At 36.1% G+C, this 27,800-nt stretch overlaps 6 protein-coding genes across 6 annotated transcripts; 2 read left to right on the plus strand and 4 right to left on the minus strand.

Moving 5' to 3' along the window:
• The first annotated feature begins 8,697 nt into the window (after positions 1-8,697).
• On the plus strand, positions 8,698-11,364 carry LOC106358732 (kinase-interacting family protein-like). The gene has a single exon (XM_048737584.1). It carries the CDS (start codon positions 9,709-9,711, stop codon positions 10,558-10,560), a length of 852 nt encoding a protein of 283 aa, XP_048593541.1. The 5' UTR covers positions 8,698-9,708; the 3' UTR covers positions 10,561-11,364.
• A 1,004-nt stretch (positions 11,365-12,368) lies between these two features.
• LOC106360541 (DNA-binding protein RHL1-like) lies at positions 12,369-14,296 on the plus strand. The gene is made up of 5 exons (XM_013800151.3): positions 12,369-12,758; positions 12,834-12,944; positions 13,017-13,106; positions 13,181-13,431; positions 13,798-14,296. Exons 1-5 carry the CDS (start codon positions 12,447-12,449, stop codon positions 14,102-14,104), a joined length of 1,071 nt encoding a protein of 356 aa, XP_013655605.2. The 5' UTR covers positions 12,369-12,446; the 3' UTR covers positions 14,105-14,296.
• On the minus strand, positions 14,209-17,199 carry LOC106360540 (probable metal-nicotianamine transporter YSL8). Its single transcript, XM_013800150.3, has 6 exons — positions 16,568-17,199; positions 16,240-16,397; positions 16,070-16,167; positions 15,851-15,985; positions 15,570-15,759; positions 14,209-15,486 (listed from the first exon to the last, which is right to left on the minus strand). The coding sequence occupies exons 1-6, from the start codon at positions 17,007-17,009 to the stop codon at positions 14,365-14,367; spliced, it is 2,145 nt and encodes a 714-aa protein (XP_013655604.2). The 5' UTR covers positions 17,010-17,199; the 3' UTR covers positions 14,209-14,364.
• Positions 17,200-17,628: 429 nt separating this feature from the next.
• On the minus strand, positions 17,629-22,094 carry LOC106360542 (fanconi-associated nuclease 1 homolog). Its single transcript, XM_013800152.3, has 14 exons — positions 21,792-22,094; positions 21,603-21,705; positions 21,203-21,528; positions 21,014-21,118; positions 20,671-20,938; positions 20,490-20,552; positions 19,932-20,006; positions 19,721-19,836; positions 19,561-19,631; positions 19,387-19,474; positions 19,168-19,308; positions 18,893-19,092; positions 18,307-18,814; positions 17,629-18,230 (listed from the first exon to the last, which is right to left on the minus strand). The coding sequence occupies exons 1-14, from the start codon at positions 21,882-21,884 to the stop codon at positions 17,787-17,789; spliced, it is 2,601 nt and encodes an 866-aa protein (XP_013655606.2). The 5' UTR covers positions 21,885-22,094; the 3' UTR covers positions 17,629-17,786.
• A 179-nt stretch (positions 22,095-22,273) lies between these two features.
• On the minus strand, positions 22,274-23,342 carry LOC106360543 (50S ribosomal protein L18, chloroplastic-like). Its single transcript, XM_013800153.3, has 3 exons — positions 22,955-23,342; positions 22,589-22,750; positions 22,274-22,509 (listed from the first exon to the last, which is right to left on the minus strand). The coding sequence occupies exons 1-3, from the start codon at positions 23,156-23,158 to the stop codon at positions 22,360-22,362; spliced, it is 516 nt and encodes a 171-aa protein (XP_013655607.1). The 5' UTR covers positions 23,159-23,342; the 3' UTR covers positions 22,274-22,359.
• A 2,432-nt stretch (positions 23,343-25,774) lies between these two features.
• LOC106359519 lies at positions 25,775-26,520 on the minus strand. Its single transcript, XM_013799203.3, has one exon. It carries the CDS (start codon positions 26,308-26,310, stop codon positions 26,077-26,079), a length of 234 nt encoding a protein of 77 aa, XP_013654657.1. The 5' UTR covers positions 26,311-26,520; the 3' UTR covers positions 25,775-26,076.
• Between the last annotated feature and the right edge of the window lie 1,280 nt (positions 26,521-27,800).

Genomic DNA, 27,800 nt, shown 5'->3' on the forward strand with positions numbered 1-27,800 from the left:
TTATGTTTTTGTAATTATATTTGCTTTATTTTTTTAATTATTATTAGTAAGAGTTTTTGAGAACTCGTGTGGTTTTTATGTAGTTGTAAACAGTTAGATTTATTAGCAAATAAAAGAAGCTGAAAAGATATGACAAACAGCAGTTAGACTTTATAGGAATTGTGTGTGTGTTTTTAGTTGTATATTTATGCAATTATATTTTATGTAATGTAATTATATTTTAGATGCAGTTATATCTTTTTAAGGTTGATTCAACTATTATCAACTTGATATGTTTCTAATTTAATAGTATTGGTATCTGAAAACAAATATCAAACTCAACCCGCACCGAAAATCAAACAATTTTTTTGAAAAATATTTTAAAATTTTAATTTTTAATATATTCTGTTTTATATATATTATATGTAAATAGATTAATAAGATTTTTACTAATTTTAAGTAAAATCACATTTAATAAATATTTTTTAATCGAATCAACTATTTAAAACCCGTTAAACTAAATGAGTTTTTATGAATATATATATATTCCTATTAAAAGGTCACTTAAGCCTTGTCAAACTCTATTTTAACATCATGTGCTTTGTTAATTAATAAATTTAATATCTGTGTAATATTCAAAATGTAAATTAATTAATGTCTAGTTGAATAAATTCTAATTTCTTATACTGAAATATAAGTTATGTTGTTGTAGTTTGATAATGATTTTTGAAAAATATATCAAAATTTATTGTAATTAAATATTATACTTTAATAGTCGGTGAAAATAATATATTTTCTCTTTTGTAATATTAGAGAGGTAAAAATAAAAAGTGAAATTTCTATTTATTTAGTATTTATTAACAAATACAAAATGTTTATAATATAATAATTAAATTTTATACTTAGAGTTAAGTGGGTCCTGCCAGTTACAAATATTAATATTATTGATGCTTATCTCATTCCCCTTTACGTTAATCAATCCAAAATTAAGTATGAGAGCGTCGGTAACGAAAAATATAATTGATATTTTGATTATTAGTAGGAAAAAATGAAGTGGGTCCCGCCAGTTACAAATAAAATACAACTTGTCTGTTTCCCGTAGAAAAATTATATAACTACCATGACTTATAATTAACTTTAGATTCAGTTATATTCAGTTATATAAAAGTAAATAATTGGACATAATATTTTATCAATTAGTCATGTTCCTGCTTTAATATTATTGATATATAATATGTAGTAATTATCTTAATTAATATGAGTAAATAGAGAAAGAAACTATAAAATTATATTGAAAACATAAAACTACTATTTTTATGAAAAAAACTTTAACGGAAAAAATATTATCTATGACAATAAAGTAGAGTTTATTCTCTTCTTAGAAAGACACTCAATCATAGCTCTCTCCTAATGATGACACGTATGCAATTCTTTTTAAAACTACTGGTTTTTCTGCGCTTCATGCATGATATTTGTTATTTGTTAATCCTAATGTTTGTAGTTATTAAATTATATGAGTTTGTTTGTATTAAACTTTGTCTTGGTTGTGTAGTCTCACTACTTGAGTTCAAGTATCTATATCTCATGTGATTTGTTTATTTCGTTAATAGCAAAAAGTTCAACATTGATTTTGCTATATCTCTTTCTTAGCTACTGATGCAGCATATGAATACTTCCATCAAGAGTTTTCGGTTTTAATGTCATTTCCTTTTCGATTTGTACTTATTTCTTTTGTTTTAAGATAAACATAGGTTTTTCCTATTACTATAAGGATTTAGATTAAGACTTTTGGATGAGGTAGATTTGAATCCAAGAGGACTTATGATTTATGCTAAATAGTATAAATATGGCTCTCTAAACTTGTAAGAGACCACCTTTATTTTCAATTTAATCAAAGAGCTTTGGCTTTTATCTCTTGCATTTGGCTAAAACTATTGTTTTCAACAAACACAAGACATGTGATTTCGAGTGGGCATTCTTAGACTAAACGTTCGGATCGACATACTATATTAGTTGGTATCAGAGCCATATTAACTTGTATAATTTTCTGGTTGGCTTTTTGTGATTATGTATTTGACCGGGATCCATGGTAGCTGATGTCCCATTATCTCCTCAACTGTGGATGCTCCTGGTCCTGTTTATGCACCAAATGAATCATAACTTAAATCCATCACTTTTAATTCATCTAATGAGGTAGATGCCTAAGCAGAGAGTAAATTCAACTTTATTAGTATAGATAGATGAGTTCTACTGTCGACCTTTAGTTCCTTTTTAATTAAATCCAACTTTGACAATTGAATGTTTAGATGTTATATTTTGTTTGTATTCGAAATTATTACTTGAACTAATGGGTATTTTCTGGTTCCTTTTGTGATTATGTATTTGACCGGGATCCATGGTAGCTGATGTCCCATAATCTCCTCAACTGTGGATGCTCTTGGTCCTGTTTATGCACCAAATGAACCATAACTTAAATCCATCACTTTTAATTCATCTAATGAGGTAGGTCTACGCAGAGAGTAAATTCAACCTTTTTTTTGATGAAATTTGAAATTTATTGATCAAAATATGAACTCATTTACAAAAGAATTAAAGAATCATAAAATATGTCTTAGTTCTTGTCTTTACGTGACTATAATCGACTCTAAACTCTCACTACGTCAAACCACCTTCTCATCAATCCTTCTAGCTTGTGGGGAAACCTGTATCGGAGCGATGATATTAGTATAGAAAGATGAGTTCTACTGTCGACCTCTAGTTCCTTTTTAATTAAATCCAATTTTGACAATTGAATGTTTAGATTGAAAATTTTGTTTGTATTCAAAATTATTAGGTGAACTAATGGGTATTCTCTGGTTCCTTTTGTGATTATGTATTTGACCGGGATCCATGGTACCTGATGTTCCAAAATAATAAATAAATTCAGAAATAAATGTAAAAATAAATATAAAAATTCAAAAAAAATAAATGAATAAAAAAATAAATAATTAAAATTTATTAACGAATTAAAATAATTAAAAATAAATAAAAATTCAAAAGTAAAAAATTCAAAAAGTTCAAAATAGGTAAATAAATTTAACTTATGCCAGTGAAAAATTCAAACATATTTTTCATATGTGATGGTTTCTCAATATATCAACAGTAACAGTTTTTTTTATCTAATATTATTATTGATGTCGATAACTTCGTATTGTTGGTGACAGTTTCCGATGTATCAACGGTAACAGTTTAATGTTGATAACTTCTTCACATATCATTATTAATATAATTTTTACCTTGATATATCGGTAACCGTCATTAACAATATGTTAAGAAGCTATCAACATCAATAATAATATGTATGAAAAATATTACCATCGATATATTGAGAAACCGTCACATATGAAAAATATGAAGGAAATTCTCATTGGCACGTGTTGAATTGATTTACCTGTTTTGAACTTGTTAATATTTTAATTTATTCAAAAAATTAATTACTTTATTCATTTATTTTGGTTGTCTGAATTTTTTATATTTATTTCTGAAGTTATTTATTATTTTGATTTTTATTATTTCATATATTTATATTATTTTACATGTTTTTTATTTTCTATTTTTAAAAGAAAAAATGTAAAATAACTGACACATCATAGTTTTCACGGATCAGTAGTACCAGTCACATTTTGTGTGGTAAAGAAGTAAGTTAGTGTCAAGGTTTTATGTGTTAATATAACTGATTTAATGGTTTTGAAGTGTGAGTTTTCGAGAACCAAAGTTTAAGTGCTATCTTTCTACACTTTCATGGTTAAAAATGCGATTTTCCCTATATTTTTGGAAATTACCTAAACTATCACATTCCTAATAACATTTTTCATGTTTACATTAACCACATTTATCTTCATTTTTAAAAAGGTAAATAAACACTTATAACCCTCGGGTTAATTAATTTAGAGTTTAGAGTTGAGGGGTTGAGTTCTGAAAGGTGGGGTTTAGAATTTTAATAAGTATATACATAAAATTTTAATTTCAAAAATAAAAATAGTTTTAAAAATAATTTTTGAATTTCAAAAAGAAAATTTGAAAAGAAAAAATTTTGAATTTTTTTATTAAATGGCTCGAATTTGAAAACGTATAAGAAAGTATTTGTAAAATGGTACATTTAATTAAGTAAACATGAATAATAGTATCAACAATATGGTAAACATGAAAATCTCCCATATTGTTTTTAGGATTTACATTGGAGCAATGTTTATTTTTAGTGGATATTGAATAGTATGTAAGTAAACATATCTACACTATTATTTGCAAAACAATTTTTCACAACGGAGCTCTCACGTTAAAAGTTAGGCTGGTTAATGTCATTGTTACACTTAATGAATTTTTATATATTTTATTATAATTAAAAATGAATTTATAGTAGTAATATCATTTAGAAAAGATAATTCTTATATATTTTGATGTTATCTTAATGAATTTATATATATATATATATATATATTAATTATATAATTAAAATCGAATTTTATATTAATAATATCATATTTTGAAACAAGATACTTCTTATATATTGTGTTGTTATCTTGAAATAATATTTCTACTATAAAAAAATTAAATTTAGTTATACAACAATTTATAATTTATAATCAAATATTAATCAAGTGATTACATTTGCATAAATATATTTTCAAAAGTACTTTTTAATATTTGAGTGTTTTTAATGAAAAACTTATCATATATAAAGAATCTGATATTTGATTTAATTTTTTGAAGATGTAAATATTAACTTATCGTGCTGGTTTGATTTAAACTAATAAATATTCATAAAAAGATTATGTTCGAATATGCAGGCAAAACAAGTAGTTTTGTTACTAATCGAAACATCAATTCTACGTATAAAACGCACTTGGATTTATATAGGTTTCATGAAATTTACTACAAAAATTTGAAATAAGCAGATATTTTGCTGTCTCTTTTGTGATCAACAATTCTCCAATTTTACGTTGGAAAACATTCTTATATAACAGTTGATTTAAAATTTGAACAAAATCTCCAAATACACCTATAAATTTTCAATTAAGTTTGAAAGCCTTTTAAAATTTTGTTTTTTTAATTAAGGGGATACTGTTGCCTCTTTTATAACTGCTGATTTGAAAAGTATTATTCGATATAGATTTTTTTTTTTTAACTCTGAAAGAACTTTATTAATAATTCAAAGTAGCAGAAAGAAACAAATATCCAACCAAACCGAAAAACCCAAAACAAAACAAAGAGACTTCTCCAACAAGGCACCGAGCATATAGCTCCACCTAGCAACCAAACCACCTAAACACATCCATAACAACAGCCGATCAAGACCTCTGTTTGTCAGCTTCGAAGAGATCAAATAGCCAGCGAGGGGAAGCCCTGAGCAACATATGACTGGAATCGCTTCTGCTTCGTCACACTCTCTGCAATAGACTGAGCACAAAGGTTTGCTCTGTGGGTAACCACCATAAACTCCCACTTCTTGAAACCTACCACTGCTTTCCTGAGTTCCACCCCTTGATACCTGAGTGCAGGCCATGCCCGTGGCTTAGTTATAACACCAAAAAGATCAAAAAACTCCATCTCAAAGATAACACTTTCCACATGATGGCTTCTCATAGATTCAATGGCCCATATCAAGGAAAAGAATTTGGCATCCAATAGAGACTCTATGTTCCCAAAAGCCCTCCTACTATGAAGTAAAGTATCTCTGCCACTATTCCTCAGAACCCAAGCCGCAGCGAGAATCTTCTTATGCTTTGACCACTGCATACCCACATTGCATTTTAAGAGACCCGAACTTGGAGCCTCCCACCTACATCTAGCTCGATCGTCTCTGTTAGCGTTTTCCACCTCTTCATTTAAACGGAACTGAGCTTCAAACCAGTGCTTCGCATCCTCGCTAGCTTTTGCCACAGTCTCATCCACCGAGAAATCCTTACCTTCAAACAGAATAGCAATTCTATTCTTCCAAATGATCCATAAAATCCACGGGAAGCATCGTGTTATTTCCTCAGGAGCTCTTAAACCACTTGGTAAGAAAAGTAAGTAATTAAAATTTTCCAGCAAATTTCTGTTTTCAAAGCCCCTACGCAGGAAGGGGAAATTCGAGTGGGCCCACACAAGTCGAGCCGCTGGACAGGTAAAGAGCACATGGTTGATAGATTCACCCTCCATACCACATCATTGACATCGTGGATCTATCTTCATGCCTCGAGACAAAAGCCCATCATTTGCAGATAAAGCATTCGATAAAGCTTTCCACATGAATATTCGAATCTTTGGGACTGTTTTCACCTTCCAAACTTTTTCCAGGAGGCCGTGAATCGATGGTTGAGCTAAACATTCCTTTCGGACCTCCGAACAGTCTAGACGGGAAGCGAGCCAGTAGCCGGACTTCACAGTATAACCACCCCAATGTGTATGAACCCACTCAAAGCCATCTTTCTCGTCTATCACCGGTTTTTGTTTCAAGATCAGATCAATATCTGGGGGAAAGAAATTCTTCTCCAGTTTTCCCCTGTCCCAAGACTTAGTTTGCGGTTCTATAAGATCACACACCCTTAAATCCAAATCAAACAACACAGTCTTACGTAACGGAGCCCGCGGAGATTCTCTGAATAACCATTTATCAAGCCACACAGACGTCTCCTCCCCAGCCCCAATGGTCCTTCTCAGACCCTTCTCAAGCAGTTGTCGGCCGAAGAGGATACTCCTCCACGCATACGAAGGCCTAGATCCCATAGTCGCCTCCATAAAGTTCCCCGATGGGTAATATCTACTACGTAGAAACCGAGCACAAAGAGATTCTGGGTCCATTAGAAGCCACCAACCTTGCTTTGCAAGCAAAGCTTGATTGAACTTTTCAATGTCTCTAAAACCCATTCCTCCTTGATCCTTCCCCAAACACAACTTATCCCAAGCTATCCAGTGTATCTTAGATTTTCCTTCCTGTGAGTTCCACCAGAAGCTGGACATCGCACTCGTGAGGTTTCTACAAGTAGTCTATGGCAATTTTGAAAACTGACATAGCAAAAACAGGCATTTTCATAGCAACCGTTTTTAATAAGATGTCTTTGCCACCTGCAGACAAGAATCGCCCATACCAGCCATGGAACCTAGAGTTCATTTTCTCCTGGATGTACTTGAGCATCTCAACTTTAGAGCCACTAAAACACTCCGGAAGACCATGGTATTTCCCAGTTCCTCCTTCAGCTTCAATACCTAAGATTCCCTTAATAGCTATCTTCCATTCCAGCTCCACTTTCCTTCCAAAAGTGATCGACGATTTGGCAAGACTGATCATCTGTCCTGAATTCTCCTCATAAACTCTCAAGACCCGCCGAATATCTGTGCATTGCTCCACCGTAGCTTTCACCATAAGCAGAGAGTCATCAGCGAAAAATAAATGATGTATTGCTGGACCCTCCTCAGAGAAGCTAATGCCTTCGATAGAGCCCGAGCCCTCTGCTCTGTTCAAAAGATGAGATAAACCTTCAGTGCAAAGGTCAAAAAGAAAGGGGGGGAAGCGGGTCACCCTGCCTCAAACCCCGCTGAGGGATAATACTACCTTTTTCCTCTCCGTTGATTAGGACCGAGTATGTAACAGAGGTCACGCCGAACATTATCTATTCCACAAACCTCTTCTCAAAACCCAGGGCGATTAAAAGCTTTTTCAAATATCTCCACTCAATTCGATCATATGCCTTAGACATATCAGTTTTGATCGCAATAAACTCTTTGGATATGGTCCTATGAGTAGGCAGACCATGCACAACTTCATGCGCTATGACAATATTGTCAGAGATCAGTCGCTCGGGTACAAACGCAGATTGTGTAGGCGATACCACCTTCTCCAGATGAGGCTTTAATCTTGCCACTAAGATCCTTGAAATGATTTTATAAAGAACCGAACAAAGGCTAATCGGTTTTAAATCAACCATTCTCTCCGGGTTTGTTACTTTTGGGATAAGACAGAGCTGCGTGACATTCCAATCACGAGGGAAAGAACCAGTTAAGAAGAAATCCTTTATCTCCTTTGTGATATCAGGACCAATGATGTCCCAATATGAAAGAAAAGACCGTTTAAACCATCGTTTCCCGGCGCACTAGCTGCTTTGATACCAAAAACTGCATCCCGTATCTCCACGTCAGTCACCTCCTTTATCAGTCTTTCATTCATCTCGTCTGCTACTTTAGCGGTGAAGCCATTAAAAATATCAGAGAGGTCTCCACCACCACTTGAAGTGAACAGGGACGTAAAATAATCTACAGCCACTTTTCTCATGTCCTCAGTCGTAGTAGCTTCTTGGCCGTCATCATTGATCAGTTTTGACAGTTGGTTCCTCTGTCTAGAATCTTTTACCGACGCGTGAAAGAAACCAGTGTTATTATCCCCAACTACAAGCCATTTGTCTCGACTCTTTTGGCGCCAGAACTCTTCTTCATCTCGAAAAGCTTTCGTGATTTCCGACTTTAGGAAATTTATTTTGGCCCAATCCAGAGACCCAACAGCATACTCAGCCTCCCAGTCAAACCTCAATATACTCAGCCTTTCTTTTGAGTTACTACCATTTTCTCTCTTCCATCTACCCAAGTTTCTACGCACATTTCCGAAACGTTGCACTAAGGGGACTGGGCCCCTCCCAGCTTGACCATTCCATGCATCCAAATATTAATCAAGTGATTACATTTGCATAAATATATTTTCAAAAATACTTTTTAATATTTGAGTGTTTTTAATGAAAAACTATCATATATGAAGAATCTGATGTTTGATTTAATTTTTTAAGACGTAAATAATAACTTATCGTGCTGGTTTGATTTAAAATAATAAATATTTATAAAAAGATTGTCCGAATATGCAGGCAAAACACATAGTTTTGTTACTAATCGAAACATCAATTCTACGTATAAAACGCATTTGTATTTATATAGGTTTCATGAAATTTACTACAAAAATTTGAAATAAGCAGATATTTTGCTGTCTCTTTTGTGATCAACAAATCTCCAATTTTACGTTGGAAAACATTCTTATACAACTGTTGATTTAAAATTTGAACAAAATCTCCAAATACACCTATAAATTTTCAATTAAGTTTGAAAGCCTTTTAAAATTTTATTTTTTTTAATTAAGGGGATACTGTTGCCTCTTTTATAACTGCTGATTTGAAATGTATTATTCGATATAGATAGTAAACACGTTTTGTTACTAATAGACTAATAGTAATATGAATGTTTAAATTCGAATAATAATGAAAATAAACATTACAAATTTTGAATTAAGCGCATACCACTGCTTCTTTTATGATAACAAATCTCCAGTTTCTCAGCTCTCTCTCTCTCTCTATGATTTTTTTGAATCTGTAGATTTTCCTCATACCTTTTCTGTATATTTTGCAGTAAATAGGTCCCATTAGTGTTCAAATCATCTCACTGATTCTTTCGTTTTGCTATTTTTTCTTTTATATTTTTGCAAAATCTGGGATTTTTTATTTTCTTTGAAGCTCAAGTTTTACTACTCTGCGGGTTGACAAAAAAAAAAAAAAACTACTCTGCGTCCCTTAAACATCAAAACAACTCTCTGTTTGAAGACAAAACCCATGGATGCCTCTCAGTCTTCTCTTCCACAATTGCCATCTCTCTCCGGTACACTAACCAAAAATTCTGTCTGATCTATGTAATGCTTACTTTGGTCTGAAAAATTGTGTAAAAAATGATTTTTTGATGAATACAGAGCTTGAATCTCGGATGCAAGTATTGCGCGTCTCTGCTCTTGAAGAAAACCAAACCGGTGAAACACTTTCTCAGCGTGCTGAATGGTTTTACCAGAGACGTCCTCTCCTTCTCTCACTCTGTGAAGATCTCTACGATAGTTACACAACTCTACTGAACCGTTACAACCATGCCAAACCACAAAACCTCCCTAAACCCGTTTCTCATGACAATGATTCTGACACTAGTTCTGAAGTTACGAGCATCTTGTCCTTCCAACATATGCAAATCACCACTTGTGATAAGCAGAAAATCGAAGAGTTAGTCTCGCAGCTCGCGACCGCAAACACGGAAAAAGATATGGCGCAGGACGAGTTGCGTCGCGGAGAACAAAAGTTCCGAGAAGCTTCCAAGACGATCGAGTTGTTAAAGAAGCTTGTGACGTTGCTTGACATGGAGAAAGAAGTAGCGGTAGAGGAAACAACGAATCTTGAATACAAACTCACTTCTCTCTTGGAAGAGAACAGAGACCTCGCCACCGAAGCGCTGTTCATGAAAAAAGAGGCAGTGAGGCTCGCTAGATGCGTGCTTAAGATGAGGAACGATCATTTTCACGAGATGTGTCTTCTACAGAACCAAGTGTACGCGTTGCAGTCTTCATCGAGAGAGTCTGTCTATGAAAATGAAACCTCGCCGAGATGCTTTGGGTTGGATAAGAGCAAGAGCAAGAAGAGAAAGATGAGTGAAACAAGAACTGAACCTGGAGAGAAGAAGAGGAAGTCCAAGTGGTTGAAGAGACTTAATCCGTTTATCAAATCCAGCGTTAGCCCATCGCCTGCGTTGCTCCATCGTCCAGCACAATAAACTATTTTACTGTCTACATTGAGTTTTGCATATTTTATTTCATTGGTTGGGATGCATTACAATAATGTTTGTCTGCTTATGTTCTACTTGCCTTATTAAACATAGCAGCCTGTTCATGTTTTCTGATCCATAGTAAGAAGTACTGCTGAATAATCTGCTTAATTGGATTAAACTTGTTTGATGTTGAAACCTACACTTGGTCTCTTGGAGCTCTTCTCGGTAAGGGTTACTTGAAACCTACACTATAAGCGTTAAAACGACAGGGACGGTTACAAGTTATGACGCGATCCTTGAAAGTTAGCTACGTCAAAGGCGACTCGGGAAATCCTGGCATCCGAGGCAACAAGGAGAACCTCATATTCTCGGGACGAACCTCACATTCTCGGGATCATCGCCAATGGAAACAGAAACTGAGTCCTAGGAATGCTTAGAGCTGAATAGTGGAACATGCAGGGTTTAGTGGGTGGGCGAAACTATGATGTAATAGGTTTACTTGGAAATTTTGTTCAAAATCGTACTGGTAACCGGACCTAAATTCCCGATTCTCGGGTTGAATAAAATTTCATATTTAAAAAAAAAAACTTGTTTGATGTATACTATTATGATTTCACTGAAATGGATGCAGCAAATAAACTTAGACTGGCACACAACTCTACTGATCGAGCTGGTAGTGGTCTGAAATTCAACTACTTCATCATATACACATTGTAACAATGAGATCTGGATCCAGAGGCTATCCTTGTTCTGTAACCATCACTATAATGATATATAACATCTTCAACAATCCAGAAAACATATCATTACAGTTAAACATCCAGCTGCTATGTAGTAACATAAACTGCACAAAGGTTCCTCGTTGTGTACGCCTACTTGCTTCAACTATAAGATCTCTGGATTGTTGAAAAGGAAGATTATATGCACTTTAGCAGCTGGGTCCAGAGTAAATAAGCAAAACTTTCAGACGCAAAAGCAATGGTGAGATCGAAAGAATCTGTTTTATTAATTCACAGTTTTAATAGCGAGAGAGTAGTCATGTCAATTTGTAACTGCATACAGCCTTGATCCGAATAGAACCAAGCCAAAAAAAAAATTTTGTACAGATCGAATCGGATCATGAATATCTCCAAAAATTCAGATATTCGATTCATTCCCACTCTAATTTTAGATTGGTTTTAACTGGGTCCAGATCGTTCAAATCACAAAACTAAACACCTAAAATAAAAACCAGTAAATTTTGGTTATATTGGGTTCGAGTAGATTCAATTCGGCTATTTAAAATCTAAAGTAACGGAACTATATCTCAAAACCCACGAATATCTGAAATATCCATAAATATTAAAATATATATCTGGAAATTTTGAATTTTATCCAAATCCAAACTATATAAAATCTAAATTTGAAAATTTCAAAACCCATATTTATAATACCAAAAATACTCAAATTATCTTAAAATACTTTTTTTTTGTTCACCCGAAATACTTTTTTTTAGCAACGTTTACCTAAAATACTTTAATATTTAGAATTTTTGAAGTAAATTGGTAATCACCTGAATCCAAACCAACAGAAAATATGTAACAGATTTTCTTCCAATTTATAGGTATATCAACGTCGATTTCGACTATCAATTGTTCTTTCGAACAATCGCCCTGAAAACAAAAAAGAAGCTTTTCTTTGGGTTTTTTCATTTCGCTGAGCATGAATCTTCTGTTTTGGTTGTAAATTTTTATATTCTTTGAGCTTTTTAATATCAGTTTGGTGTTTAAAAAAAAAAAGAGAAGAAAAGAAGCCTAGGCGGCCTAAATTAGATTTAATTTAGAGGAAGAAGAAGACACAGAAAAGCTTTAGAAGTCAGCGAGAGAGAGAGGGAGTAGTAAGTAGCAGCAACAATGGTACGAGCTTCATCATCGAAGAAAGGAGGAGAGAAAGACGATCCAGAGTCTAAACAGAGAAAGAGACTGAAAACCCTAGCTCTCGGCAACAAACTCCTCTCCGACTCTCCCTCCCGATGCCTCTCCTCTCTCAAACCTTCCAAGCAAGTCCTCAAACACCACGGCTGCGACATCATCCGCAAGTCGCAGCGCAAGAACCGCTTCCTCTTCTCCTTCCCCGGCCTCCTCGCCCCCGTCTCCGGCGCCACCATCGGCGATCTCGATCGTCTCTCCACCAAGAACCCCGTCCTCTACCTCAACTTCCCCCAGGTCAGATCAGATCTTACCCTAGTTCGCTCAATGTTGATCGGAATCACCACTGATCTTGGTGGTGCGTTCTTTTAGGGTCGAATGAAGCTTTTTGGAACGATTCTGTATCCGAAGAACAGATACTTGACTCTGCAGTTCTCTAGAGGTGGCAAGAATGTCTTATGCGATGACTACTTTGATAACATGGTTAGTCTCTGGGCTTGGAACCTTCAGTGTCCTATCTTTGAGTCTTGAGCATTTGGTTTAATATGTATACAGATTGTGTTCTCTGAGTCATGGTGGATTGGGACTAAAGAGGAGAACCCTGAGGAAGCCCGTCTTGACTTCCCTAAAGAACTGTCTCCTCAGGTCCAGTAGTTACATTTCAGCTAATTTGGATTTTCTCAGGTTTGGTTTGCCTTAAGAGAACTCTTTGGTTTCAGGCGGAGCAGACTGAGTTTGATTTCCGAGGTGGGGCAGGAGCAGCAGCAGCAGCTGCAGCTTCGGTTAAGACGAAGGTTGCGACTCCTGAAACTGGTAGCCAACCAACTGAGACAGAGACGGACTCACCTGAAGTTGAAATGGAGGAGATTTTGTCTGATAATGGAGAGTTTACGGACGATAAGATTCAAGTGACACCAGTTCAACTAACTCCTGTTCGACAGTCTCAGAGAAATTCTGGCAAGAAGTTCAAGTAATCATCCTTTCTACTTCAAGCAAACACTCTTTCTAGCTTTAGTGATGCCGATATATATGATGAGTTATTAGATTTAGTCTGGGGAATCACTTTCTGTCATTTGATTTGTAACTAATATCTATGATGCCTGTCTAGTTTAATGTGTTATATCGTTAATACATTTGCCTCTATGAGACTCACTCTACTTGCTAAGATCTTTGGTTTATTATATATATTACCGTTGATTCTATCATTTGTTGTTTATATATCTGCGTACATGTGTGACTTCCTGTGTTTCGTTCTCCTTTATAAGATCTTTAGTTGTCGTTATCCAATAAGTAGTATCAGGTTTAACAGCCTTTTTTTTAAAAACAATTTCCACAGCTTTGCAGAAACTTCTCCAGAAAACTCCTCAGGTGAAAGTGAAGGCAATACATCTGATGAAGAAGATGAGAAGCCGCTGTTGGAAACTGATTCTTCAACAAGAGTTCGTGAGGAACCTCAAGCTGATATCACCACTGCATCAACAGGCAAGTTACCTACCGAACTTCCGGCTAAAAAGGAAAAATCAAACAGCAAAGACGGCAAGCTCGTTCAAGCTACAGTAGCCAACCTATTCAAGAAAGCAGAGCAGAAAACAGTTGGTACTTCAAAGGCCAAATCATCCTCAAAAGCCTCCCAGAAGAAATAGAGGTCTGTTAATTGTTTTTGCTGTGAGAATGAACAGCTTTCTAGCCCTATTAGTTATGTTCTGTAAGAGAAATTGCTACAAGACTGATAATTATGTTTCAGAAATAACAGGAATGTGATAATGGAATTCATCAAGCTTATTAGTAGTATGTGTTCGCCAAGTTATGTATAAAAGCATGTTTGTTCAATTTGATACAAGGGTCTCTCATCTAGCTATACGATTGACCAAAGCAGATCCATCTCATTGAGCTTAAAAAAAAACTAAGAGGATCCTTGCAGAAACTTGTCGACTCTGTGGTTCGTTTCAGATGAGAGAAACTTCATGCAGATAGGAGGTTCAACTCCAGCTATAGCTAGCACAGAGCTTGGCAAAGTCCAGATTCCATCTCCACATATCAAACCAGAAGCCACTGCTGTTGCAAAAGCTTCAGCCCTTGGAGCATCTAGTCTCTCCCAGACGAACAAAACCAAACTCCCCACGCACATGTCGATCGCAAAGTAAGGCCCTAAGAAAAACGGTATAGCCATCGCCATGGGAAGAGGTACAAACCTTCCCCATCTGTTCCCAAGACCATCTTTCACTACGTTTATCAGTATGGCAAAACCGAAAAACGCGTAGCACAGCACAAGACAGTCTCTTGGCAGAGAAGAAACACCTTCAACACCGAGTTTTGCCATGCTTCTGTACACAGTAGCAAAGGGTGCAGGGTACTTGCTGTTTGGGAGGCCGAGATCATCAAATGCCTTGTAGAAAAGCCAGAACACACAGGGAGAAACCAGACACCCCATTGCTGTTCCAATCACTTGGCTTACAAACATGGCCCTTGGAGATGACAATGTTAGGTAACCTGTCTTGAAATCTTGTGTCAGGTCTGAAGCTGTGGAAACTATGTTCATCATGACTCCACAAGCCGCTAAGCCTGCAAGAACACCTCCATGGTCCGAACCAGCCCATGCTCCGATTGTGAATATGGCGAGTTTTCCATAGGTTGATGCTAGTGACCAGTCAGTGAGCCCAGCTCCATAAGCATTGCAGAAGGCTAAGACTGGGGCAAAGACATAGATGACCAGAATGTAGTACCATCGCAGCTGATCGAACATTTGAGGTAGTATAGCTATAGATACTGCAGCTATAAGCACATACCCTCCACCAGCAAACCATGAAGGAATCTGGTCTTTAAGGAAGAATCTTGTTCTACGCTGGTCGTCATAAGATATCTTTGGTGTCAATGGAGAAGCAGGGGGCTCTTCTTCACGTGAAAGAGAGTTTCTCCAACTAGCTTCACCTCGGATCTGCTTGAATAGTCCTGAAAGGGTTCGGCTCAACACCTTGCAAAAGTTGTATACACCATCTCCTAGGATCATTGCAACAGCAATGAACACCTGAAGAGGAGAAATAAACAATAGTTACAGCAAAAGCTGTGAATAAAAAAGTGAGTGATGGGAGTTTTTTTTGTTTTTTTTACCTTGTAAGCTTGAAGACCGCTCATGCTGCTAGAGTCAACATCAGAAGGGAACCAATCTCCCTTTCTAGTTTCAATGAGAGGCCACATTAGCCCCCAAGAGAGAATCCCACCCAAAAGGAGAGATATGTTGATTATGTATGGGCATATCATACCAACACCTACATATGTTGCTGAAAAATCAAAGTAGAACCTGTTCGAGATAATAAAACCAGGTTATGAGACAACAAACCAATTCATGAGCCAAAGACAATGAACCAGTTAATTAATATCCTAATGCTTACTTGTATTGGTATGCTCTGAGTCCAAAGGTAGGGAAACTGTGAAACCCACAGTTTTCTCCTGCAGTAAAGAACCATTGGAAGAAACCCCAAAGGAAGCTCAAGGAGAAGAACTTCCCCAACACTCTCACTTGTTCCCTGATTACACAGAGCCACAAGTCAATAAGCAGATAACTCAAAAAAAAAAAAAAAAAACTAGTAAGCAAGACGTAAGTCTCATACTTGGCCAGCTTTGCTCCTTGAGGAGTGTGAAAGCTGTTGATAAGATGAGCAGTTGCAGTACCACTTGGGTATGTTAGTTTGAAGTCTATTATCATTATCTACAAAAAAAAACATAGCAAGTGTAAGATTCCACCAGCTGCTTTAATGTCTCTTTTGGGTTTTACACATACCTTTCGAAGAGGGACAACAGAGAAGAGGCCAAGAAAGCTGACAACAAAGAGAAAAGCTATGATCCAACCCAAAGAAGGGTCCTTAACGCCACGAGCAGCATCTCCTGAATGGTTAGCTATTCGTTCACTCATTGCAAATAGGTAAGTCCCAAACCCTCCTGTTGCAATTAAATTTAATTAACAAAGCATAAATAAAGGGCAGGTGAGTTGTGTGTGATTAAGACCTCAAAGATTTTGTCTATTTATGAAAAAAAAAAAAAAAAGTCAGAAATCAAGAAAAGAAAACAAATCTTGATTCAAAAGTTTTGAGATTCTTTGTTTGTATTACCGCTAAAGGCAATGCCTGAGGAAGCAACAACACAAGTCTGAATAACTGTGTTCTCTTGTCTCGTAAAGGGTTGTTTCAAAAGACCAGATTTATGAAGCATCTTGGTCCATGTCTTGACGAAGAAGAATCCCAAAAGACCAGCAGAGACGTTAAGAGAAGGGATGATTCCTGTTGTGAGGTTGAGCTTCATCACAATGAAGCTGAACAAGATGCTTAAAGCAAAGCTAACCACAAAAGCTCTAATAGTTAGCTGCTTCTTCCAAGAAGGAACCTCTCTGCTCTCAAATATTCCCTCCACAGATTCTTCTTCTTCCTCTTCTTCTTCTCTTTGGTATTGTCTAGCATTCTTGTTCCTCTCTGTTTCAGGACTAAACCGAGTTTCTTGCAACTCATGTTCCTCAATCACACGATCTCTGTCAGGAGTTAAATCTCCTTTTCTCATGGTTTTGTCTTAATCTCTCTCTCTCTTTCTTTAGATCTGCGAGATGAGAGAGATGGTGTACAAGAAGAAGTAATATTGTAATAAAGACAAGAGAAGATTTTTCAGCCTAGTAGTCAACTAAAACTAAAGGACTTTGTCTCGTCTCTCTCATCAGATTAGTTTAACTACTTTTCTACTTGAGGCTCTTGTTGTCTACAGTCTGTAAATAGTCTTTTGTTGGTGACTCATCATTTCTTAGTAATTTGGTTGTCCATTGCAATAGACTAAACTACTAATCAGGATAAAGAAAATTAATAACATTGTTGTTTCTTGCAGGTTTAGGGAAGATCAACAGGTCCGTTTAATGACTTAATAATGTTTTATAAATTAGAAATTCTCATTGACTAATTTTTGTTTGAGATCATGTTTAGTTCTGTGCATGCCACTAAGTGAAACCCAAAAGTCTATTTCCTTATCAAATACACAAAAATTGTACCATTTATTCAACAATATTAATTAAGTAAAAAAGGATAATTAATATAAATTGATTATTTTGGTATATACTTTAATTTGTACTTATAAAGATGTTCTTTCAATACTATTTCAAAATCGATTCCCTTCTATCAGTCAACAATAAAAGTACGAGAAAATTAATCTTCATTTTCTTTTAATTAGTCTTTCATTATATGGTACAAGAAAAAAGAAAAGAGAGAGGCTACTTGATCAATCATTGATACAACAAATAATGTTTTATTATGTGTTAATTATGATAAATCATCTATGTGTATATAGCTTTAATTAAACACAAGCAGGTCTTACTTTGCAAATCTCAACATTGAAGCCTGAATCCATTAGAAGCAGAAGCCAAGCTCGTTGCTGTTCTGATAACCTATCTTTCTCTGACTTCACTTCCACAAGCTTAGCTTCACCTTCATAACCATTCTCCTTGAACCGCCACAGAAGCAGATCAGGCATTCCACTGCACCAGCTCCTATAATCTTGAGCTAGATACCGACAAAGCGATGCTACACACTTGCCTCCAACACAAGCCACTGCTGCTCTCAGTTCCTCTAACGAAAACCGCTCCCACGCCACTCCTCTGCACGCTGTTCCACGGTGTGTTTCATATGATATGATAAGTATCTCTTCAGCCATTCCGCTTGCAACTTTCTCCAGCTGTGCCTCTATTGTTTCTTTCCTGGTTTGATAGAAAGATTCAGTCTCTAAGTCCAAGGGAGCAGTCTACACAAAAAGAACAAAGATGAGAGACATTCGATTTGTTGTATGAATGAGACACTAATTAGTGAGCTTCATTAACCTGGAACCGAGTTTGGAAAACACCAGGGACGTCAGAGAACAGAATGTCCCACATGAGAAGACCAAAAATGGTTAACCAGATGCTACTCTCTGTATGCATCCCCTGCCATCCTCCTCCTTCTCCATTGTAATACTGCAATGCGAGCTGCTCAACTCCACATTGCTCTCCGTCTTCTCCATAGAACCTGTTCTTCATGCCAACTTCACAGTTCAATGACCTCCCTTGAATGGTAACCTCAGGGATCTTGTTGTCGACGAGATTTGGGAAGGTGGGAGTTTTCCAGCGCCTTGGAGGTTTTGCCAGACGAAGAATGCGTCTCTGCAAAGCTATTCTTGAACCAGCACGCACCCAAGGATCCAATAGTCCTTGTTCTGCTACTGAAAGACTCTCGTTTGGTCGTCCCATGTGCTCCAAATCTGTTGATAACCTCACTGTCCAGTATCCTCGTCTCCCGTCACAACTGAAGCAACTAAGCAGACGTCTCAGTAGATAAACTGCTTGGTTATATCTGAAACCAGAGACAAGAGTGTCAACAGAATCATCTGAACAAGTTAACAAAAGAGGAGATGGTTTGTTTTCAACATGCCTCTTTTGGTTCTCAAGAAAGGAAACTCCTAAAAGAACCATCTTTGAGTAAACCCATGGAGCTGTAAAGCAATTAAATAGCGCAGATTCTGAAGAAGAGGAACTAGATATGCGGGTCTCAGCAATCATGATGCATTTCAACACTGTCCCAGAATCCTCACAGTCAAGAGACTCATCCATCAACTGAGCCACTTCAATGGCCTGTAATTGAAGCTTTGAGATACTGTATAGACAAACATGTTTCTTTTGCTTTAGCAATATAGACAAGTAAAACACCTCTTCATATGCTAAAAGCTTAGTCCGGTCTGAAAATATTTGCTCTGAGTCAATGCATTTGTAAATTGGGTACTTGATAATACCAAGATCCAGCAGAACGAAAGAGGATAGGTCCTGCTCTCCGTTGAGAAAGAAAAGTCTCTGCAACATTACAACCATATTAATTTCTTTCTCATCATTAAATAAAGGAGGCTAGTTTCTGCAAGCAGAAGAGTTCACCTCAACACGCCATATGAGAGATTCTGATGTGCTGGATATCTTAGCACATAGTCCTGTTCTTTCCAGAATCATTGTTCCTACGTTGATCCTAAAAGTAAAAACAAAACAACTCAACCTCCAAGAGAAACAGAAACATGGTTTTAAGAGTCTAATTACAAGGAAATACAAACTAACCTCGTCCCATCGTTGTAATAAGAACAGAGTGAATTTATAAGGTCTCTCTTTCTTGAGCCGCGGCTGAATACCTGGATCACACAATAAGAGAACCACAACCTTTGAAATCGAATACTTCCAATTAACAGAGAAAACATCTTTAAAGAAAGTTTGGTCCAACCTTGTTTACAGATAAGATATCACGAAGTTCAGTGACGTTAAGCAACTCTATGATCTCCTTCATTGTTTGGTAGTTTAGATCATTTGCGTTTTCCACTGAGGTCATGAATCCCTTAACTGAACATCGTATAGATATTAGGGTCTTTTAACATGCTCAGAATAGAACAGAAACTAGACAAAGTTATTGTGTGTGTGAAGCGCATATTAGTTACCAGTTAGATCCTTCAGAGCTTGAAGAGAATCAGATACCTCAGGGTATGAAATATTTGATAGCCTGAACCAAGGTCCTGAACAAACAAGCATCCAAACAATTTAAAAAGGTATCATAAGAACTGTAACTTAAATGACTCAAGCAAGAGTGGTCCCTGGAACAAGTACAGTTTCAAAGAAAAGTTATCTTCAGAAAGAAAACAATAGTCATGACCACCAGAAGTGAAACTACCTTCAGTCAAGAAAAGAGTAGCAAAGAAGTAAGTTTCAATTAACCCAAACACTACAACTGAGACAACAATCCACATAACATTCTACAAAAGTTTAACACTATTCTAATCTACTCCATAAATAATCACAGAATGTTTATTCGAAAAGGTAGATAACTAAGTGTTAGAAACTATTAAACGCATCAAAACAGGAAAGAAAGGAACACCAAACTCATTGAGGTTCCTTCAATGCAGTTTGTCTAGTACCAATACCATTTACAACATATAGAGAGCAGACAAACAAGAATAGAGGAGGGATTATGCAAAACAGGAATCTAACAGAGTAGATACCTTTTCGTGTGTAAAGACGGATGAAAAGTCTCTGGCTATCCTCTGAAAGAGATGTGAAGGATTCTGTAAGCCAAAATGAGAAACAAGAGTATAGAAAAAAATAAGTTAATCAATCATTCCAACAACATCATAAAAGGAAACCGACAAATAAATGTGAAGATAACAAAGGTGAAATGAATACCCAAGAATGCTTTTTCATCGGCTGTGAATAGGTGAGAGCAACTTCTGAGGACCTCTTGTACTAATACATTGAAGTTCAACTGGTATCTTGTCGTTTTAGGCGGAAATAACATCTGATGCTCAACAACCTGAAGAACTTTCTCCCACATAAGCTTAAAATCTCCACCAGCAGATTCACTTTCTTTCCAACCATCAGATGTCATCTTGCGACAAACAACTTTAACTGAAACAGCTTCTGAAGAATTCTTAGGAACAGAATTTATTGTTCCCTGCAAAAGAAAAAGTAGATATACATCTTAACATTTCAGCTTACATCAGAGAAAGCACAACAAGAAGTCACTAACCTCAAACTTAAGATCATATTGGTCGATCAGTGGGGACAAGCACTGGGACACATCTTTAGGTAGATACCCAAGTATCTCAGACAACCCAGAGTCAGAAGAAAGTACCTAGTATGAAAGCAAAAGAATCCAATGCTTAAGCAATACATAAAGAGACCAGAACACACACAAGAAAGACAAAAAGGGTTAAACCTTTATAGCGTTGGGATCCTTGATGTTCTCAGGGTGTCTCAAAAGACAGATCTTTTCCCCAGCTTCTAAATCCTGAACATCACTAAACTTCCTACCAACTATAAAGGTCTGAATAGCTTCATCACCATTGGCTTCGTCTAAAGCCACAGTTTTCGAAATCTCCTCACTACTTGAGTCATCATCAAATTCGAGTATTGATTGCTGCTGCTGCTTCTGGGGATGGATCAAAGGACTATGTTGAGATTGTTTTGACCCTGACCACTGAAGAAGAGTGGTCTGAGTCAATCTCCGTTTCTTCTTGTTCTTCCTTGATACACTCAAATCATCTGTGAACAGTGGAGGAGTTTGTCAATTTCAAAACCATTGCAAAAGACAGAACCTTTCTTAGTTAATTACCCACCAGAGTTGCCGGGATAAGTCGGAGGAGTCTCCGGAGAACGGATATTGTCTCCGGTTGGTGAGATGAGATTGCCAGAGTCGTTGACATCGAGATTCAACGAGTTCTAAAAGAGGAAGTTTCAGAATAAAGGGGTTAACTTTTTGTTTTGTTTTATGGGAATTAAAAAAAATTCAGGGAGAAGATGGATACCGGAGTAGGAGTTGAAAGGAGATTGTGGCGGTTGGGGAGACATCGGCGGCGTTTCCCGATCAACCGAAGCAGGCTTTCTTGTCCGGTGAGCATTTCCCGCCGTAGGGACGCCGACGCGGGAAATCTTTTAGATTTGCGTTACAGTTAACCTTTTCTCGGCCTGTCCTTTCGTTGCGACATTTTAAATGTTCTCTGTCGGAGCGTGCACAACAAAAAAAAAAAAAGTATTGTCGGAGAAGTTTTTGGTTCGGTCAAGATTTTCGACTTTTTCTTTGGGTTTGAAATATAAGAAAAAAAAAATTCTCACACTGTTTTCTGTTCTGTTTGGCATGTTCGGTTCGGTCTAGAACCCAATGCCCAGCCCCAATAATGTATGTTTGAATGTGTTGCCACTTATGATGATTACCTCTGTTTCATGTGTATATTATTGTAGTCCAAAACCAGCCACTTAAAATGTTTTTTTTTATCAACAAAGGACACTCTTCATAAAAGGGAAACTTCAACATTTCAATGGATTGTCTACATTCTCTGTTCCGCAGAAACAAAAGGAAATGAAAAATACAAACGGTTAAAACTGAAGACCGTGTTCACGAGCAGCAGCGGCAAGAGCTTCAATGCGCCCATGGTAAGGGTAACCACCACGGTCAAATGCCACCTTTGTGATCCCTTTCTCCAAGCATGATTTCGCTATCACTTCCCCTACTTTCTTCGCCACCTCCTACACGAATCAACAAAACGTACTAAATGATTTATCTCTCTTTACCAAATTGATTCATCTGGTATAAAGAAGAACTTACAATGGTTGGTCCAGAAGTGTAGTCGAACTCCTCAGAGATAGGTTTCTGCTTGGTGGAAGCTGAAGCTAAAGTGTGCATCTTGGTATCGTCAATCACTTGTACATAAAGATGCTTGTTCGAGCGAAACACGCACAGCCTTGGCCTCTCCGTTGTACCGTTAACCTATGAGAAGAACAAATAAGATTCAAGAATCAAACAAAGTTCCTACTCATAATAAAGATTCATCACAGTAGCAACATTATCTATATTCTTCAATTCAATTTCAAAGAAAGCATCCAACTTTTTCGCAATTCTAACAAAAATTGTCCAAGTAACCACTTTCTTGAAGAGATGATAGAGCAATTGGTGAAGAGTTGAAGGAAGTACCTTCTTACGGATGCGAGAATGGCGGGCGATTCTGTCTTCGCTGCTGGTTTTGGTTTTGGCTTCAACGACCAAGGACCCAGACTTGAGCAGCGAAGGCGGCGACCATGGTTTCAGAAAAACGGCACGGTGTTGCAGTCCGCTTCCCAGGAATGCATTGCGGTTAGTTAAGAGGCTCACCGAACCACACCCACTCACGCTCGCCATTTTTTTATCTTTGCGCTCTCTGCTTCGGTTAGAAAATCCTTATCCACTTTTCTTGCTGCTGCTGCTGCGTTTATATTTGCTTCATTTCTACTTAGACCCTCAAGTTCTTAACAATTTCAATTTCTCCACCATTATTTGTTAAACTATGAGTTGTTGTCCACAGACTATAACTCTTTTCTTTTTGTGGGCAAATATTTCCATCGGCCCAAATGGGCTTACAAAGGGTGGAAAGCTAATCATTAGATATTTCATTCTTAGCTAATAGGTGCATAGATTGAAAATTATACTGTATAGAATAACAAAAACCCAAACAAAACTTTTGAATTTCAATCAGTGTATTAGATTGGAAAAACACATTTTACAAAAAGTGGTATGATTCTTTTTTTTTTTAACAAAAAAAGTGGCATGATCTTATTATCTAAGAATGGGCCTTAATTGGACTTATGAGTGGTGAAAAAAAATGAAGACCAAATGTATCTATCATTGTTGTTTTTTGTTTATGTATATCTTTGTGTTCCTTCTTTCTTTTCAGCTTTTATCACCTACCGAACTATACCTATACCTTCATAAAGCACTGGTTCATGAACATTTTCGACTTTGCTTGGCTCTGTGTTTTACCCTATCATTCTACAGTTCAGCAAAGTTTCAGTCTTTGTAACTATACGGACACTTACTAGAACAACTTTAACGGTTTCATTAAGTGACTTTCCTGGCCTTAGTTTATGTGCGTACAACTACATACGATATTGGTAAAAATAAATTCGAGGAGCTTCTCTGTTATTTATCTACTTCAAGTTCTCTTCTTCATGTCAACTTGAAAGTACAGGACCTGTCAGACAATGGTTTATGTCTGAGATTCCTTATAATAATTCATATTTGTGGAGTACCTCCATTAAACATTGAAAGTACAAGAAGCTCTGTTAAATTTAATGTCGCAACTGAACCAAAAAAAAAAAAAAAATTCGCTTGGTGAAGCTCATTTGATGAAAAGTACTGTATACGGGAATAGCAATTCAAGTTCCGATATAAAAAGTATATTGCAAACAATTGACAAGCCAGACCAAAATCAAGTGACAACAGAGTCTCTCTCTAATAAAATAGTTCATTAATTACAGACAATGGAGTTAATGAATTTGATCATATTAGAGAAACTTTCACATAGGTTCATGTATCTCTCCAGATTTCACTCTATAATAGGCCCCGAATGTAATTTGCTTTAGATCAATCATTCATGAATAAACCCATTAGTTGATAGAAACATAATAAGCTAGATTCTTTTTTTTTTTTAATAAGCTAGATTCTACCACAAAAAAAAAACATAATACACGTATGTATATATGTATGTATATATATCTCTTGTGTTGTTTGTGTCTTGTAATCTAAAAGCAGGTATTCGTTCTCAAACTGGTACTTAAAATTCCAAGAGTATGTAGATGGATTTGACCTTTTAAGTGGCCATGTTACGTTGCAGAAGTGAGGCCAGCTCTCTGATCAGATGTTTGAACATGTTAGGGATGTTAATGAGGGTGATGGAGAAGACAAGGCACGTTATAGGAATCATGTTGTCCCACTTTCACTTTAAAGCAATCACATCGTATCATTCATCACATTACCGCACACTGCACCTTATACGGCTGTACTTTTTTTCTTTATATATTTTGGGTTCAATGATTGGGTTCCCCAAATTTTAAGGCCTGACATTTAGTTTTTGTTCTTTTTTTTTTTGAATTTCTTATAATAACCACTCATCTTATTTGAAGATCGTTGATATATTGTTTGTAATTTTTTTGGTCACATGTTCTACTATTTTTGGGGGTAAAAACTGTTGTTATGGCTGTCAAAGTAACCAAACATGTAAATGGGATTGTACCGAACCAGAACAATATGTTTAAATTGGTTAACTTTCTTTTAAACTGAATTAACCAGGCAAGGAAACTAACCCAAAAGAAAACTGAAACTTCATGGCAATCAATGAGCCAAGTCTAGTGTCCACTGGATAAGAGTCGATAACATTGTCCCCCATGAGACTAGAGATCCGTTACTGAGATAATGTAAAGTTCTATCAGCTACATTTTTTACGAAATACATTATTATTCAACGGTTATATTTATTTCTTATCATAACCAGTACTGGTTATAATCTCAAGTTCTTAACATATTAGATTAATCTAATGGTTCAATAAAATTAGGCCTACAGGTTTGGTTTCTTCAGTTAGTTTGGATCGGTTAGTTTGGAATTCTGCTAGTTCGGGTCGGTCAAAATCTCACTGAAATGAATCAAAATAAAATTCGGTTGGGTTCGGTTTTTGGTTAGTACGATTTCAAAAAAAATTACCGAAGTATTTGGTTTTACGGTTAGTTCAGTTAAATTTTTGGTGTAAATCAAATAAAATTTGAAAAATTGGTTAATTTCGGTTCAAATTTTGATTAGTTTGGTTAGTTCGGTTGGAAATTTGGTTAAAATTGATACTGATTGGTAAAATAAATTTTAGAAAACCAACTAGCCGATTACAGAACCGTAAACAATTTTCTTTGCCGAACTGAACCGAACTAATCAAAAACCAAACTTTCGGTTCAGTTCGGCAGGTATGGTTCGGGTAATAACCACAAGCCTAAATAAAACCATCAAAAGACTTAATTTCTTTCGAACGAAATGAAAAATCGCACCGTGAATTCGATAATTAGATCGTCACGGGGATTACAAACATCCGAATTAAAACTAATCATGGGAACTTTCATTAAAATCTAACTTAAAGGAAATATAGAAGCCGCGACCACATGAAGATAAGGAGAAGGAAGAGAGACATGGCGGGCTAATATAAACTGTACACATGGAAAAGTAAAATGAAAAAGATTTGAATTCCCTTTTTCACGTAATGTAATTACGTTGAAAGAGAACTTTTGGTTATAAGCAACTAATCAAGAACTGAGATTGTTTGAAGAGTTTGACTTGTCAAGAATCGACCACATGACGAGGACATCTTCATAACCACAAGCCATGACGTCACCTTGAAGCTCCTTCACCGTTCTTCTCTCGTGTTCCTCCCTCGCCTTGGCGTTTGCGTGGCGGTTGTGTGACGTTTGCTGCGGTTGGTTAAAGAACGTCGCCGCTTTCTTGAATGGCGTTGCGATTGTTTTCTTCCATGAAGTCATTCTTTTATGGGTTTTGACAAAAACAGAAAAGATGAAATTAGTTCTAACAGTGGATTCCTTCTTCGCTTTTCTCTTGGAAATGGATTGAAGAAGTCTTCTATGTATTTATACCACCACATGTGAACACAAAAAGAGTTTCTCTTATGATTTTTAAAAAAATTGTAATAAAATAAAATAAAGGTTATTAAACGAGAAATAATATTGGAGAAAAGGGAGAGAGAGTGTGGTCAAACGAGGCAAGATCCGCGATAAGAGCATTCCCATGAACCCATCAATTCGATTTCTTATCCTCCCCACGTGATCTTCTTTGCTCACAAACTAACACAGTTTCACCGTTTTTTCACCTTTTACCTTCAATTTATATCCCATTAATAATGATAGTGGTTAGATTGGTTTCAAAGAATGTAAAGTACTGATACATTTTACTTATCAAGGTATTTTCGATAGTTAATCAAGAATGACTAGTTATGATTCAGAGGCATTGGTGATTGGTCACAGTGAAGAATTCAATTTCATTGGACTATATTTTTTAGTTAGTATATTTTTACATGATGGTGATATAGGCCATGAATAAGTTTACGTTACAGCTCATAATTTTCTGTAGTAAGGTCAACTCCAACAGAATTCTGGAACATCAAATTTAGTGGGATTGCAAAAAAAAAAAAACTATTATTCCACTAAATTTGATGTTTTGTGAATAGTCATACATCTAGTATTGTATAATTCACACATATCATGCGGGTGTAAAAAAAAGTTTGGAGTCGAGGCAAAAAAATAAATTATTAAAAAATAAATTATAAATTATTATATTAATTTTTAATTTTTTTGTGTGTTAATATAGACATAAATTTAATAAGTTTCATGAGCTTCCAACTTAAAACCAATTGGCAATTAGTGGATTGATCCAAGTCCCTTATATATTACTCAAGTCCCTTTCATATTTCTGATGTGGATCTTTTCTCCAATACCCTCCCTCGAGATAATGGTGCGTATAACCATTAATCTCGCATAATCCATCATACTCCCTCCAAAATCATGCTTTATTTTCTAGCGATCTCGGTGGAACTGAACATTCTATGGCCCATCAGCTAATGAGATGATCGAGCCACTGTCCGGATCGAATTAATGGGCCATGGTATTGGGCCCGCTCTGATACCATGACAAGTTTTCTGGACTTCCAACTTAAAACCAATTGGCAATTAGTGGATTGACCCAAGTCTCTTATATATATTACTCAAGTCTCTTTCATATTTCCGATGTGGATCTTCTCTCTAATAATATCTTTAATCATATCATGAAAAAATAACTGAATAGACATGAGATTTAAATGAAACTATTAAGACAAATGAATTTTTTGCATTAGGAAACTAAGTGATTAGGTTTAAATGTCTAAATGTTTTGCAAAAATAATTTACAATTAATAGATTCCATTGAATTGAGCCTGTTTAATTTTTCTTTCGGTCACAATTTGAAATTCGAAAATCGATGGG

This window comes from Brassica napus, chromosome A8 (assembly GCF_020379485.1).
Source record: "Brassica napus cultivar Da-Ae chromosome A8, Da-Ae, whole genome shotgun sequence".
Taxonomy (NCBI): Eukaryota; Viridiplantae; Streptophyta; class Magnoliopsida; order Brassicales; family Brassicaceae; genus Brassica; species Brassica napus.